This window comes from Lissotriton vulgaris, chromosome 5 (assembly GCF_964263255.1).
Source record: "Lissotriton vulgaris chromosome 5, aLisVul1.2, whole genome shotgun sequence".
Classification (NCBI taxonomy): Eukaryota; Metazoa; Chordata; class Amphibia; order Caudata; family Salamandridae; genus Lissotriton; species Lissotriton vulgaris.
Genome location: NC_141693.1, coordinates 1,057,120,392 through 1,057,134,929, shown reverse-complemented (window position 1 = coordinate 1,057,134,929; position 14,538 = coordinate 1,057,120,392). Strand labels below are relative to the sequence as shown.

Genomic DNA, 14,538 nt, shown 5'->3' with positions numbered 1-14,538 from the left:
TGTGGAGGCAAAGTGAAAACCGCATCTACCCTTTATGCATGCTGCCCCACTTCTAATATTGTGCAGTCAGTATGCCTCTTGGGAGTTTGATCGTCCCGAGCCTGCCTCTGAATTCCTGCATGACCGGAGGGGAATAGATTACACCCTCATTCTGTAGTCTGGCCCGTGCACGGATTCCATTGTCAAAATCATTAAAATATGGAATGGACCATCAGCGCTCATGTTTAAAAGAAAAACGCAGTTTCCCTAAGTAAATTAAAGGGACTGACGCTGCCAGACGCGCCTATCGCCCGGCCATAAACTCGTTCGGAATGCCTTGGCTTCCGCTAAAATCTTGGCACCTTTTTAACATCCAAGGGTTTGTACTCCTTGCCACGAACGATACACATAAGCAGAAAGGTTACCCACGCCTGTAAATTCACTGACGGTAAAAGCACTCACTGATCCAGTCCCCAGTACCATTGCACTCGGGATCCCCGTTCCTGTGCATTGTGTCATAGCGCTTGTTCTATCACCGGAACACAATTGTAGAGTGTTGGGGAGGCAGAGGTGGGACATGCGACGCGAACTCCCTCTCCGAAGGGAGACAGCACTGTTCTTATTGGCGCTAACCTCTAGACACTTGAACCCAGCACGGCAGAGTATGCCACAGGCAAGCGCCTAAGAAAAGAAAGACGGGGCATACAGGAGTTAAAAGAGCTCTCCAGAGACGCACTTTTACAAAGACATGCCGCCTATATATTACCCCTGCTCCGGAAACTGCACTGAGCCCGCGTGACCGCAAGGATCCCCGAAAAACCTCCCGGGCTGAAATAACGAGTGACTGGAGGGAGGGAGGGGGAGCACGACGAGGGGGAGGCAGAGGTGGGAAATGCGACACGAACTCCCTCTCCGAAGGGAGGCAGCACTGTTCTTATTGGCGCTAACCTCTAGACACTTGAACCCAGCACGGCAGACTATGCCACAGGCGAGCGCCTAAGAAAAGAAAGGCAGGGACATACAGGAGTTAAAAGAGCTGTCCAGAGACGCACTTTTACAAAGACATGCCGCCTATATATTACCCCTGCTCCGGAATCTTTACTGAGCCTGCGTGACCGCAAGGATCCCCGAAAAACAGCCCGGGCTGAAATAACGAGTGACTGGAGGGAGGGAGGGGGAGCACGACAACCATGTTTCTCCGAGGCGAGGCGGAAATGCCTCGGAGAAACACACGGTCATTTTCGCATTCGGGGGCGTGTTTTTGGCTTCTGAGTGACGGATGACGTCACAGGTGGAAAGAACGCCAAAAGCACGGCCCAGAATCAGAAGGAGACTGGGCTCGATTGGAGTGATGCCCCTCTCCTCCAATGGCTGGCCTCCGTTTAGGAAGCCAGCCAATGAAGGAGAGATGGAGGAGAGAGGCGGGTTCAAGCCCCGTCTAAAAAAACATTAATTCTCCGACCGGAGACTGCGCAAGCGCAGCCTTTAGGTCCTCGGCCTAAAAAAAAATAAAAAAATAGTACATTTGGTTTTTTTAGTCCCGAGTGCAGTCTGCAGGCTTGTTTGTGCTTAGTTATGTCCTCGTTATAGTAAATATGAGGGACCAGGTGAGGAAGTAGGGCTTTCCTTTGATTACTTACCGTGAATCCCCTGCTCTAACCCGCTGCTCAGTTTCTCAGTACAGCCCTTAAACAACGAGTTAATGGTGTTTTATCTGGATTCCCCAAGGCAGGGGTGAGGGCGAGGGCACTCTTTATTTGATTTTTAAAGTGAGGCACGACGGATTCCTAAAAGTTGAAGGACGGCGGCACGGAAGGGACAATTGAAGTAGTGGCGAATACCAGCGTCCATAGGTAATTAAAGCAATGCATGTGTTACTCGGTGTTAGTGGAAGCTTCTGTCTTAACATGTTAAATATTAAACTACAAGTGGGAGGCTGCTGCAGAGAGCCAGGCCTCGCGCCGTTACTGGGCTAAAACCGTTGTTCGCTCACCCGTGGGTTATAAATAATTCACTTCGGCTGGCAGTTCATCGTGAGGGAGCCCCTCGAGGGCCTTTGCTTGGGGAGAATGCTGGGGCTGTATATCTGTCTTCAGTGATAGATAATAAATATATAACTTTATCCAACGAAAACTTCAAGGGTCTAGTTCAAGAGAATTATTCCAACGTTATTTATAATACAGCAGTGTATTTGGCGTTAATTTTTAAATATATATTTCAAGTGGCAGTTGTAACAGCTGTTTAAATATAGGGCCAGTCTATTCATGAACACATCAGCTGATGCTGCTGCGGGGAATTATTCCCCGATAATGACGGAGAACAAATGAATGAATGTTCTTCACACTTTCAAAACACAGGAAAATATTGATTCCTCTCGTATCCGTCATCTAATTGGAGTACATTACTAGACACCAGCAGTAAACAACAGTGCCCAAAGTGGATCCTGTCCAGCAAAGCCCCAAGACCCAGAGAACAGTCCTCACGCTGCCAATAAAAATAAGGCGTTTATGTACAAAATAGTTTTGACATGTATTAAGTGAAAGAAAATTTCTTACAAGGTATTGTTTTTAAGTCATTGCAACATTCACCTGTGTGCAACACATATTTACATTTCTGGTGCTTGTGTTTCTTTTTCAGTGTACAAGTCTCCCGAGTATGAATCACTTGGCTTTGATTTAACGGTTGAAAGATTGGTTTCCATTGGCTATCCTCAGGAGCTTCTGAGCTTTGTTTATGATCCTACATTCCCTACCAGGTAAAGTTATTTATTCAAATCTCTACTTTGCCATTACTCACACCAAAGCATATCTCATGCGCTGACATGATTGCCCATTTCCATTTGAGTCACCAGAATTATCATTGTGTTATACTCCTTCATTTCTTTATACGGGTTGCTTCGCACTCCCTCACATAAACCAAATACAGAGGTCTGCAACTTTGTTGAAAGAAGGACATCAACTGTCTCCTGGTCATTGCTAGATGTGACTGTAATTTGTTCCAAACATATTTAGTAAAACGTTTGCTAAATGCCGCTCTTCATGAGGGAGGTCTCTGATCATGCTGGCTGCATATTTTTACTAATACCTTGTTCTCCACTGGGTCAATGTTAAGGTTTGGTTTGGGTGAATCTTTCCAGTTGCCGCAAGCCACTATCAAAGAACATGTTTAGAAATTGTTGAAAGTCACTTGGAGGACGTTAGAATGCATCCTATCTCCCTCCTGCTGTGCTTCCAGAGAAGCTGTTTTTGTTAAAATCATATTTTTGGAGGGCATTGGTTTTCTCAGCTCTGCCTCTGCATTGCTCCACACTGCTCCATCATACTGTCACACCACATAACAACAATACTTTGTCTTCGGTTATGAAAAAGCTGAGCCTAAAATCCAGTTACACGAATAATTTTGAAGAAGAAATTTCAATGCAGTGCAAGGGTTTTTTTCTTTCTTCCAAGATAATTGTTGAGATCCTACTAGAAGAGTTAAGCCAGTCAAAGATATTGAACAATCGTTTCTGATGTGCACACAGAGGCCTGGAGAGGTTTCAAGTTATAAATGGAGATCGGAGAGGTTGGCCGCTCTGCTGTCTTGGATTGGTTATTATTTTTGCCCTCTTGTGTATTCTAATTCATTGGTTTCTGATTCACAGGGGCCTGGTATTTGATACAAACCTCGGAAACCTGTTGAAAGTAGATGCATATGGAAATATCCTGGTTTGTTCCCACGGTTTTAACTTCATGAGAGGGTAAGTAGGCAATAATTAAACACCGCTACCCTTGCTCATCTGCTGATTATAGTACACATTCAGAAGTATGCTTACAATGCTGTTGCTAACACCTTAGGTAAAGTGAAAAATGTCTCGATGAGTTCAAACTAAAAAGACTCCGATATTCTCAATTCATTTACTGCCATGAAATAACCCATCAATTGCCTTCTATTAAAACCCTGAGTTCAGATTGCACTTCATGCTGAAACAGTGATTCAGTCGATTGGAAGCTGAATGGAAAGTGCCAATCACAAAGCAGAGATTATTATCAAAAGTCTGCCCCACTACAACAGACGAGTCCAATTTTCATGACATTTGTTCTATTTTCTTCTGAACTTGGGGGTTACTCCTTTCTTGTTGTACCCTTGATGCAGATGTATACATCAACTCATTCAAAGAGGGGTGGTCCACCTGCTCATGTTATCAGAAGCTGATCTTTGTCAGCTTAACTTACTGTTTACGAATTTCACACACCCATTTGTAAAACATAATCTTTTACAACCCAAGCATGTAACTTGAGGGAACTGCCTAATCTTTTCCATGAAAGGATTTTGTGCATTTAATGTTTCATGGACTACTGAAAATTTCACAAGCATTTATTCAGATTTAATTAAACCCACAAAATTGGTTAAAACATATATATAAAACCTAACCAATTAGTGTGATTGATTCATTTATGATTTGTTCATCCTAAATATGGAATAGGCAGCCGACGGGTAACTTGGTTTACAATCAAATAGGTTGAAAAGCATATTCAGCAAAATATCTATAAATAAATAGAAAACACAAGATCTCAATCAATCAATCAGTCAGGATTTATGAAGCATGGTAGATCACCCGTGAGGGTGTCAAGGTGCTAGAGTTGCTAGCTTCTTCACAGTGCTCTGTTCATTCGAACAGCCAGGTTTTAAGTCCTTTCCTGGATTCATAGAGCAATGAGGTCGTCCTGCGGTGCAGGGAAATGTCGCTCGAGTCTTTGGCAGCCAGTTGAGAGAAGGAGCATCCTCCGCTGTTGGCGAGGCAGATCTGGGGGGTGTCTGCGAGGAAGAGGAAGGTGAATCACAGGTGTCTGGTGGGTTGGTAGAGGTCATTTGTTTGTTGATGTATGCTGGTCCTTCGTTGTGCAGGGCTTTGTATGGGTAGGTCAAGGTCTTAAACTGGCGTCTCTCCTGGCTCGGGAACCAGTGTAGGTTCTTGAGGTGCGGAGTGATATGAGCAATTCTGGGGAGGTCGAAAATGAGATATTCCCAAATAGACGCATTTATACCCAATTGTGTTAGACAGACAACGTGTTTACGGACAGAATTCTGCATCTTTTGTGATGGAGGTAAGGACTTTGTTGCTTGGAAGCACAATGTAATCAGGAGTCTATTTTTCCTCATCACCAATGCAATGGCATGGTCTTTCTGGACAGGCCATTGGGACACACCATTCAGACTCCTGTAGTCAAAAGCTAGTATGCTCCTCAGACTCTATTGAGACCACTCGAGCTGTGCAATTAGCTTACTAGAGCCTTAGAATCCGCAGTGCTGTGATTTCACAGCACTGGGATGTGTTCCAAGCTGACAACTTGGCTTTGAACTAAATATTCCCTAAAAACAACAAAGTGGTAGCACAGAATATCAGATTCTCTTCTCCTTCAAGTTTTCAACCCTTTGCAAATCACCTTTCCCAATCACCTTTCCCTAGCTTAGTCTTAAGGGGACAAGTATAAGAGACCCTCACATTGCGCAGTAATATACTTACCCTTTGCAGTAATACTATACCAACGAAAATGGAAAACAAAAATAATCTTTATAGACCTATATACTCTCCTCCTGCTTTTTCATATCCACACCTCAGGTTACCCAAATAACTTCTGAGTGAGTCAGTGGACCAGATCCTTGATCATTTGGTCCCATCTTGAAATCAAAACAGTATATTTGTTGTCTTGCATCTATTCAAGACGTTTTGGCCCGTCTTTTTCCAAGAAACTGACTGATTAGCTTTTTCGGGCGATTTTTCGATGATCTGGATTTTGGACAGGTTGAGGGTTTTCATGCCAGATTCTCAATCCGATTAGTAGTGGATCCCTTGAATTCTATTTGTCCTCGAGTGCCACAACATGTTTCAGGAAGGTCTCCAAAAGGAATGTCAGAGGAACTTGGTGAGATATCCTTTGTGATTTCTCCACCAGTCCTGAACAGTGTAAGTGTCACACACTTGTCATTTCTCCTGCAATGGCCTTGTTCTAGGGTTGTCAAAGATGGGGTGATTATCTAACATTTCCTTCAATGCCCAGCGGAAGCATTGCCTTTGATGCCCCTTGTTACCTGTGCCTCCAGATTGTTTCAAGTCTCAATTTCGACCCTCTTGTCCCACCATAAGAGTAATGCAAAGTTATCTTTAATTGTCACCTTCACTTGAGGGAAAGACTCAAACACTTAGATCGGAGAGGAGTAGGAATATCCAATTGATTTTCTAGGGTGCATTTCTTCCATGCAGTAATGGCGGTTGCAATTGAATGTGTCTGAAATCCATAGAACCATATTTACTGAGGAAAGTGATCTGGCTTCTGTTCTCTTCTTTAACCAAAAAGAACATCTAGATATGGGGCCAAAGCTTCACTCCATTTAGGGAACTGGTGAGCCTTGTCCAAAGATTGGCGCAAACAGATGTATTTAATTGATGTTTGTATTTAAAGGGGAATACCAATCTGTGGAAAAAATAACCTGTTGTCCACATCCTCCCCCCCCCTCAGTTGTGGTCAACAATTTCTTTCCCTACCATAATCTGGTGGTTTGCTACTTATTTTATAATATTTTACATTTGGTAGGTAAGCCATGTGTTGAACTGTGGCAGACATCTGCATATTTTGGATGTCTGCTGTGACACACCTTTGCCTCCTCTTTCTTTGTTATGACAGTAATTGAAGGACTGAAGCAGAGTTTAGACAACCATTGCTGTGGAAGATATTTTCCTGATGAGTAGTCTGGCCGTCCGCCTCCCTTTCAGTATGGGATAGTGTGCGTTTGGATCCCTGGAGAACCACGTGTGGCAGAGAACAGTTAATTACCTAATTATCGTTCACACCACGAGTTATCTCCATGAATGCCCACAGAGTCATTTTGCCTGTCACTAGTTGTATATGGAGGGCTTGACCTAGAGTTCATACTAATAAGAACAGGCTTGTGCTAATAAGAGTGCAGCCCTAGTTCGGGCTGGTGTAGGTCATTATCTTTTGAGTTTACTAAAATTATAGGGGCTGTCAGTCCGCTCTCTTCATCCCTTGGTCTGTTATTGTGTCATTCACATTTTTCTTCTGCTGACTACAAAATACAACATGGAACACTGGGTCAACCTGCTTCACCCATTGGCTAGCTTCAATATGAGTAATTGCATTCTGCCCACAATAAGGAATACATACGCCCACAAAGTAGTCCCCTTGAGGGCTGAGAACTGCTACAGAAATGTGTGCCTTTTGACAACAACAAATATTTTTACTTTTAGCAAATTCTGGTTATTAGACTGATGAGGGCCCAGCAGCTTTCCCAACAATAAAGTTTTACAAAAATCATGACAAAACAAACACTAACAAAACCAAGAGGCTGGCGGCCAACACTAGACTTATTGGTATTGCAACTTCTTGTTTGTTGTGATGCTTAAAATGTAAGGTTTCTGTTGCCATGACCTTTATAGGGCAGTTTTCCAAAGAGTAAACCAAGAGAAATATGTAATCATTGAGTACTTGTTTCTGGGTAAGCGTTTGCTCTCCCTGTTCACCTTCTTTGTTAGAATCACTGAATGCAACAGAAATGACAGTTAAAAGCATTATATTTGATTGAATTCCTTGCTACCAAGCATGTCTCCTCTCATAATATCCTAAATATTGATGTGTAATGAACTAATCAAATAAAAATGGTGTTTCACTAAATGAGTTAATAGCTTAGTTTGTGGTGACTTGTTTGCCAGTAGTTGTTTATTACTTTACCTACAACACTATTCTTTTTATTGAAGTCACACTTGCTTGCATAGATAATCTTTTCTTTGCTTAATTTTGTATGTATAGCTCTCCTCACACTTTCTCTAGCCAGTGGGCTGTGTGGTAAAATTAGCTGCTCAACAGCTCCCTTTTGTGGTTTCTCACAAGAGCCTTGTCTTTTTGTTCACTGTGGAAAAAAGGTCTCCTTTATTTGGGAAGGGGAATGCGACTGAGCAGACTGAACTCTCTCCAAACTAGGTCCCAAGGGCTTGGGACCATTTAGCATGTTCATTTATGTGTTCTTGGATTCAAAACTTAAGCTTTCTATGGCAAAACATTTTCCAAATTACCAGATTTTGCTACGTTTATATTTTCGCCTTGAAAGAATTAGCATTAACCTATTAGTGGTAAATGGATGCGAGACAAATCATCTGGGTTGAGTTCCATAAATAATTTTTTGTGGTATGCCGATCCGATGCCGGGGCACAAAGATACTGATTCTGAAAAACAGGTAGTAGAAATAAGTCATGTGAATCTTTTCTTGTATATTAATACATCTAAAAATGGGTTTCTTATGATGCGAGGCCAGAATACATTTTGAAGAAAAACAAAAAATAACAGTCCTTAAATACTTTTTTACCTTCTTTAAAACATCTGCCCGTTCAGACATTTGTAGTACGATGACAATTTGACAACCAGTCGAGCACTCTGAATGGTTGAGCATTTTCATGAGCTGTACCAAGTAAGTGCCACATCTGTTGCATTGATTTGTGGTCAGCAATATTTTTTCCGATTGTTGTGGCCTTGTTTTGGAAAGCGAAGTGTATATCATTCAAATTGACAATGGTGGCATTTCCTTTGCCTCAGTATTTCCAGGACCTGGCATCAGTGATACTTTATTTTACGAATTAGCTGCATCTATAATTGAAGTTTATTCCGTTATTCACACAAATCTCATTCACTAGTATTTTTGGCCAGTGGAGACAGCTGTAACTTCAGCGTATTATTAGCACAGCGCAACACACAAGTATTAGGATAATAGTTATGATTGAACAAGTAGTAACTTTGTGGAAGTATATAGAATCTGTGAAATTAGAGTAGGTCGAGTGAGAGAGAGACTAAACTAGATGGTATTTTCTAAACATTTCTAAGTTTTTATATCTTTTTCCTTGGAAACCTGGTAGCAAGGCCTGATGGCAATCTGGATACCAAGGGAACAGTGAAGCTTCATCAGGTCGTCACCCTTTACACATTAAAGTAAAGGTTGATCTCGCAGGCATATCCTTCCCATCTTTGAAAGACTGTGAGACTGGACCTGCAATGAAAATGACCTACAATGCAAAAGAATCGAAATTTGCCTAGCTTACGTAACGGTAAGTTTCAATTCTATTAAGGACACGGAGGCGAGGATTATGCTATATCTTCCTTCGCTTTATTAACATAAAGACTCCACAGCAGCTTAGGAAAAGATATATAATAGTAACAAAAATGCTTTAAGACATAAAGCATTGACGGAACGTTCAACAGATCAAAACAACAACTCCCAAGAGTCTCTTTGTATAATGACAGTCCATAGTCCTTCCACTCTGTCCATCACCGCTATAAATCCGGCCTTCTCTTCCTCTTCCTCCTCTTTCTTCGCGCAGATCACGCCTGAACCTCATTGATCCTGCTTAGCACCCTCGTTGCCTGTCGAAAAAGAAACAGCATCAGCGAGGTGGCCCAGGAATGCAACAATAAGGCGAGGAGCATTCAGTGACTAATACAGTACAGACAATGTAAAGGAAAACGCTTTACTTACTGCCATACGGGTGGGTAGAGACACCACTGTAGCCTGGGTGGGATAATCCTCGCCTCCGTGTCTTTAATAGAATTGAAACTTACCGTTACGTAAGCTAGGCAAATTTCGATTCTATGTCAGGACCGGAGGCTTCAGATTATGCTAGTTCAAAGCTTACTTACCACCAACTGGGCCAAATCCACCACCGGCTTAAAATAAAACCTCTTAAAGGTGGAATCCGAGGACCAATCCGCCGCTCGCATTAGGTCCTCCAAGCGAGCACCCACTGAGAATGCCTTAGAGGCCATGGCCCCCCTGGCGGAGTGTGCTCCAAAGAGAGAAGTATTGATGCCCGCTTCCTGCATGACCCATCGCACCCACCGAGCAATAGTGGGGGAGGAGACAGCTTTGTGTGGCTTTCGCAGGGCAATCAGCAACTGACGCTCGCCCGGAGGGCGCAAATCCAAGGTCAGATCCTCATATGCCTTTAGGCATTGCACAACACACAACTTAGGAGTGTCAAGAAAAGCTGGATAGGAAATGGATCGCGACGACGTTTTAGTGCGTCGGCCCACGGTAAAAGTAACCCCATCCGGGGAAAAAATGCGTGCAGAGACATCCAGCGCGCGCACATCAGAGACGCGTCTGCAAGAGATCAAACATAACAACATGGCCAACTTCGCCGACAGCTCCTTAAGAGACAGATAGGAATTGGCCGGCCAGGACAAGAACAAGTTCAGAACCAAATTGACGTCCCAAAGGACGGAGTACCTGGGTTCAGGAGGCAAGGCGAGGCGAATAGCCCGCAGAAGCCGGCAAACAAAAGGATGTTCCCCTACTGGGTGGCCATCGATGTTGTCATGGCCTGCTGAAATCGCCGATCGAATAGCATTGATCGTTCTATAGGCCAAGCCCTTGTCGGCTAGGTGAGCCAGGAAATTCAGCACGGGAACGAGGCCTGAGACCAAGGGATCCAAATCGCTTAGTAGACACCAACGCATCCACTTAAGCCAAGCGGATCTGTAGCGCTTCGTCGTACTATCGGCCCATGCTTTGGGGAGCAAGTGTTCAGCAGACCCCGAAAGGCCTGGGAGCGACCAGCGTCTCCTGAGAGCCTCCACGCCACGAGGCGGAGAGAGCTCTGCGTGATGATAGGATGCGGTTCCCGATCCGGATTTGTCAGGAGCAGAGGAAACAGGGGGAGTAGGATTGGAAAATCCCAAGAAAGTTCCAGAAGAACCGGAAACCACACTTGAGACCTCCAGAGCGGTGTAACCAACACCAACTCCGCTCCCTGGCGGCGTATTTAGGCCGCCGCTCGCATTATCATGGAGAACGGGGGAAACGCAAACGGCTGTTCCCGACTCCAATCCTGCAGAAAGGCGTCCGTGGCCTCCGCCAGAGGGTCCGGCCTCCAGCTGAAAAAACGCGGCAGCTGGTGGTCGAGACGGGACGCAAACAGGTCCACTTAAAAGGGACCCCAGAGAGTTTGTAACCACCGGAAGACCTCCGGATCCAGTTTCCACTGGCTGGCGTCCCTGAGGTGTCTGGAGTGCCAATCTGCTACTTGGTTGGACTGACCCGGTAGATATTCCGCTGTCACCGCAATGTGACGTGACAGGCAATAGTCCCAGAAGTCCTTCGCCAGATCCGCCAAAGCGCGGGAACGAGGACCCCTTAGGTGGTTCACGTAACGAACCGCCGAAACATTGTCCATCCGCAAAAGGACACAGGCCTTGACCGAATCCTTGGTCCAACAACGAACAGCGAAAGAGCCTGCCAGGAGCTCCAAACAATTGATATGCAATCGTTGTTCTTCTGAAGACCAGGCGCCGCCGGTGGAAAAATCCCCGCACCGGGCGCCCCAGCCCGACCTGCTGGCGTCGGACTCTATGATCAGGTCCGGGACCGAACCGAAGATCGCCCGACCATTCCATGCCTCCATGTGAGACAGCCACCAGGACATTTCCTCCTTCACTTCGTCCGTGAGGGGAACCCACTGATCGTAGCTCATCCCACGACGTAAGTGTTGCGCCTTCAGACGCTGGAGCGCCCTGTAATGCAGGGGGCCTGGGAAAATCGCCTGGATGGAGGACGACAGAAGCCCTACCACCTTGGCGATATGGCGCAAGGAAGTGCGATCCTTTGCGATCGTCTGCCGAAGCAGGTGTCGAATTTTCACGACTTTCCGACCCGGCAGGCTCAAGACCGCCTGCACCGAGTCCACCACGAAACCTAAGAAGGTGATCTTCTGAGTAGGAACCAAAACCGACTTGGAGCCGTTGATCACGAACCCCAGCCTCTGGAGAAGGTGTACGGCCTGCCGAAGCTGCCCCGCCAACACCTCCGGGCACTGCCCCATGAGGAGGATGTCGTCTAAGTACACCAACATTCTGACCCCCTGACTTCTGAGGAACTCCACTACCGGATGGCGAACTTTCGTGAAGCACCAGGGGGCCGACGACAGACCGAACGGCAGTGCGGTGAACTCGAACACCCTGTCGTTCCATAGAAACTGAAGAAAACGACGATGCGGGGGATGGATGGGGACGACTAAATAGGCATCCTTGAGATCCAGTCTCACCATCCAGTCCCGAGGGAGGAGTACGTCTCGAAGGAGGTGTATACCCTCCATCTTGAAATGTCGATAGACCAACCACCCATTGAATTCCTTGAGATTGATCACAGGTCTCTTTCCCCCATCTGTCTTGTCCACCAAAAAGACGTTGCTGAGGAACCCGTGCGGGTGGCGCGTTGATAGACGGATGGCCCCTTTGCGGAGCAAGTCCGAGACCTCCCCGTCTATCAACCGCGCGTCGGACTCTGAAAAGACCATTGGGCGCGGGGGCATCGCTTGCGTGGGCTGGTCGTAAAATTCTATGTGGAACCCACGTACAATTAGCAAGACCCAAGCGTCGGCAGTGAGCAATTCCCACTCCTCGTAAAAGGTTGCCAGCCGCCCCCCAATTGGAACTTGATCCAAACAAAGGACACTTACCGGGGGCATTTCCTTGTCCGGAGTTCTTCCTGAACCCTCTGCCGCCGAAGCGCTGCCCTCTGGTGGGGTAGAAGTTGTTAAAGCTCGCAGAGGTCTGGTATTGGCCTCTTCCGGAGCCTTGTCCTTTATTGTTGGTCTGCTGGCCACGGCCGATCGCGCGGCCCCTACCGCGACCGGCCCCTCCGGAGAAACGTTGGTGAAACACCCGTTTAATGCTGGACTGGGCCTTATCCAGCGACGTGAACGTGTTCACGAACTTGCCCAGCTCCCTGATGAAGGGTTCGCCAAAGAGGCCTCCCTGGGCCACAGCACCCGCCTCCGACGAGGCCAGGTCTCCCAACTTCGGGTCTAACTTGATCAGGAGCGAACGCCGCCTCTCTGTAGATAGGGCGCAGTTGGCGTCGCCCAAGAACACTATCACCCTCTGGGCCCAATTCGAAAGCACCTCCGGGGAAATGGCGGTGCCATTCGCCTTCGCCTCCTCCGCCATATCGAGGATCTTCGTGGCAGGCCCAACCGCATCCAGCAGTTTATCCTGGCAGGCCCGCCAGGACCGATCGATGCCTTTCCTGGGGTCCTTCATAAACTTCGCCAGGAAGATGGCCATCTTGGCATCCAACTCCAGGGTCATGGCCACCTTGCCTTCCAAAGTCGGCCTAGGGCACTCCCCACGCAGGCAACCCCGCGCCTCCTTCTCCAGGGGCTTGCGCAGCCTGCCCGCCACAAACTTAGCCACCGTCTCCCCCGGTGTCCAAGCCGCGGAGCCGGGGTGGACGATCTCGTCCGGGTCCAGCATGCCCGACTCATCCCTTGGCATCTCCTTGGCAGAGGACGCCGGGAGCCAAGATCGGGTCGACTCCCCGTCGTCGTCGGTGTCTGGAGAGTCGTACACAGGGGAAGCGGGGGCCGTCGACACGTCCCCCGAAGCCCCAGGATCCACCAAGGGGGCAGGGGGCACCGCCGTTGCTTTCGCCAGGAAGGCGTCCCAAAGACGCTCAAACGCGCCCCTGTCCACTCCTTGGGCCTCCGATGACGGCCCTTCCTTACAAGGCCTCTTCGGGGCGGGTGGCAACCCACCGGACGTCCCTGGGAGATCGGGGTTCGGAGGCACGTGCGCTGATGCCAGCTTCGCGCACTCTTCCACAATGCGGGCGGAGAGGCGGTCCTCCATAGGTCCTACCACCTCCGTCACGCAGCGGTAAATCGAATTGTCCACCGCCTGGTAAAATTCGTCGTCCTGCAGATAGGGGTAGGGTTCCTCCTCGTACTCCCCTTCCATCCTGAAGCACAGGGGTAAATCCGGGGCACCCTGTAGGGCGGCAGTCGAGATAGGTCTCGGATACGGGCAGGCCAACTGGCTGCGATCACTTTTTTGGGCCAACTGAAGTGGCAGGTGGGCTGCACCAATCCCCCAGCGCGCAGACCCTCCTCGCCGGGACCGGGTCTCCGCACCCCTCAAGCGCGCTAAGCCACACTTCGATCAAAGAGGTGCACAAAGTTCACCCGAAGGTGTTTCACGCAGTCAGAGCCGCAATACAGACCCCAACGGGGCGTCAGGAGCAGGGAGGTACAGACCCGGAGCACCAGGTGTCAGAGGGGTACGCGAGGGCTGGCTCCTGCGCAAGCAGACTCCACGGCGCGGCCCCTGTAACTGCGGAGGCGCGCCGAAGGGTCGGCGAGACGTCAGGGCGCCCCCTGGCGGCTTACTTACACACCGCACACAAGTGGGAAAGAAAGATCGCGTAGGAACGATAGAGCGTTCCCTCGACCGGGGACTCTGCAAGGGAATAAACCATGGAGTGAGTCCCCCAACGATCGTACACACAATACAATCAGCAAACACCGAAAGGAAAAAACATGAAAAGCACTTATCTGGCTGCGGGAGCAGCGAAGAAAGAGGAGGAAGAGGAAGAGAAGGCCGGATTTATAGCGGTGATGGACAGAGTGGAAGGACTATGGACTGTCATTATACAAAGAGACTCTTGGGAGTTGTTGTTTTGATCTGTTGAACGTTCCGTCAATGCTTTATGTCTTAAAGCATTTTTGTTACTATTATATAT

The 14,538-nt window shown here is 47.5% G+C and overlaps 1 protein-coding gene across 3 annotated transcripts in view; it reads left to right on the top strand.

The window, feature by feature from the left end:
* NT5C2 (5'-nucleotidase, cytosolic II) overlaps positions 1–14,538 on the top strand; it is a 395,416-nt gene that overhangs the window by 205,405 nt on the left and 175,473 nt on the right. For all 3 annotated transcript variants that reach the window (XM_086922715.1, XM_086922713.1, XM_086922714.1), the window contains 2 exons: positions 2,617–2,734; positions 3,623–3,718. In XM_086922715.1, coding sequence (XP_086778841.1) covers positions 2,617–2,734; positions 3,623–3,718 — 214 coding nt within the window. The remainder of the gene's footprint in view (positions 1–2,616; positions 2,735–3,622; positions 3,719–14,538) is intronic.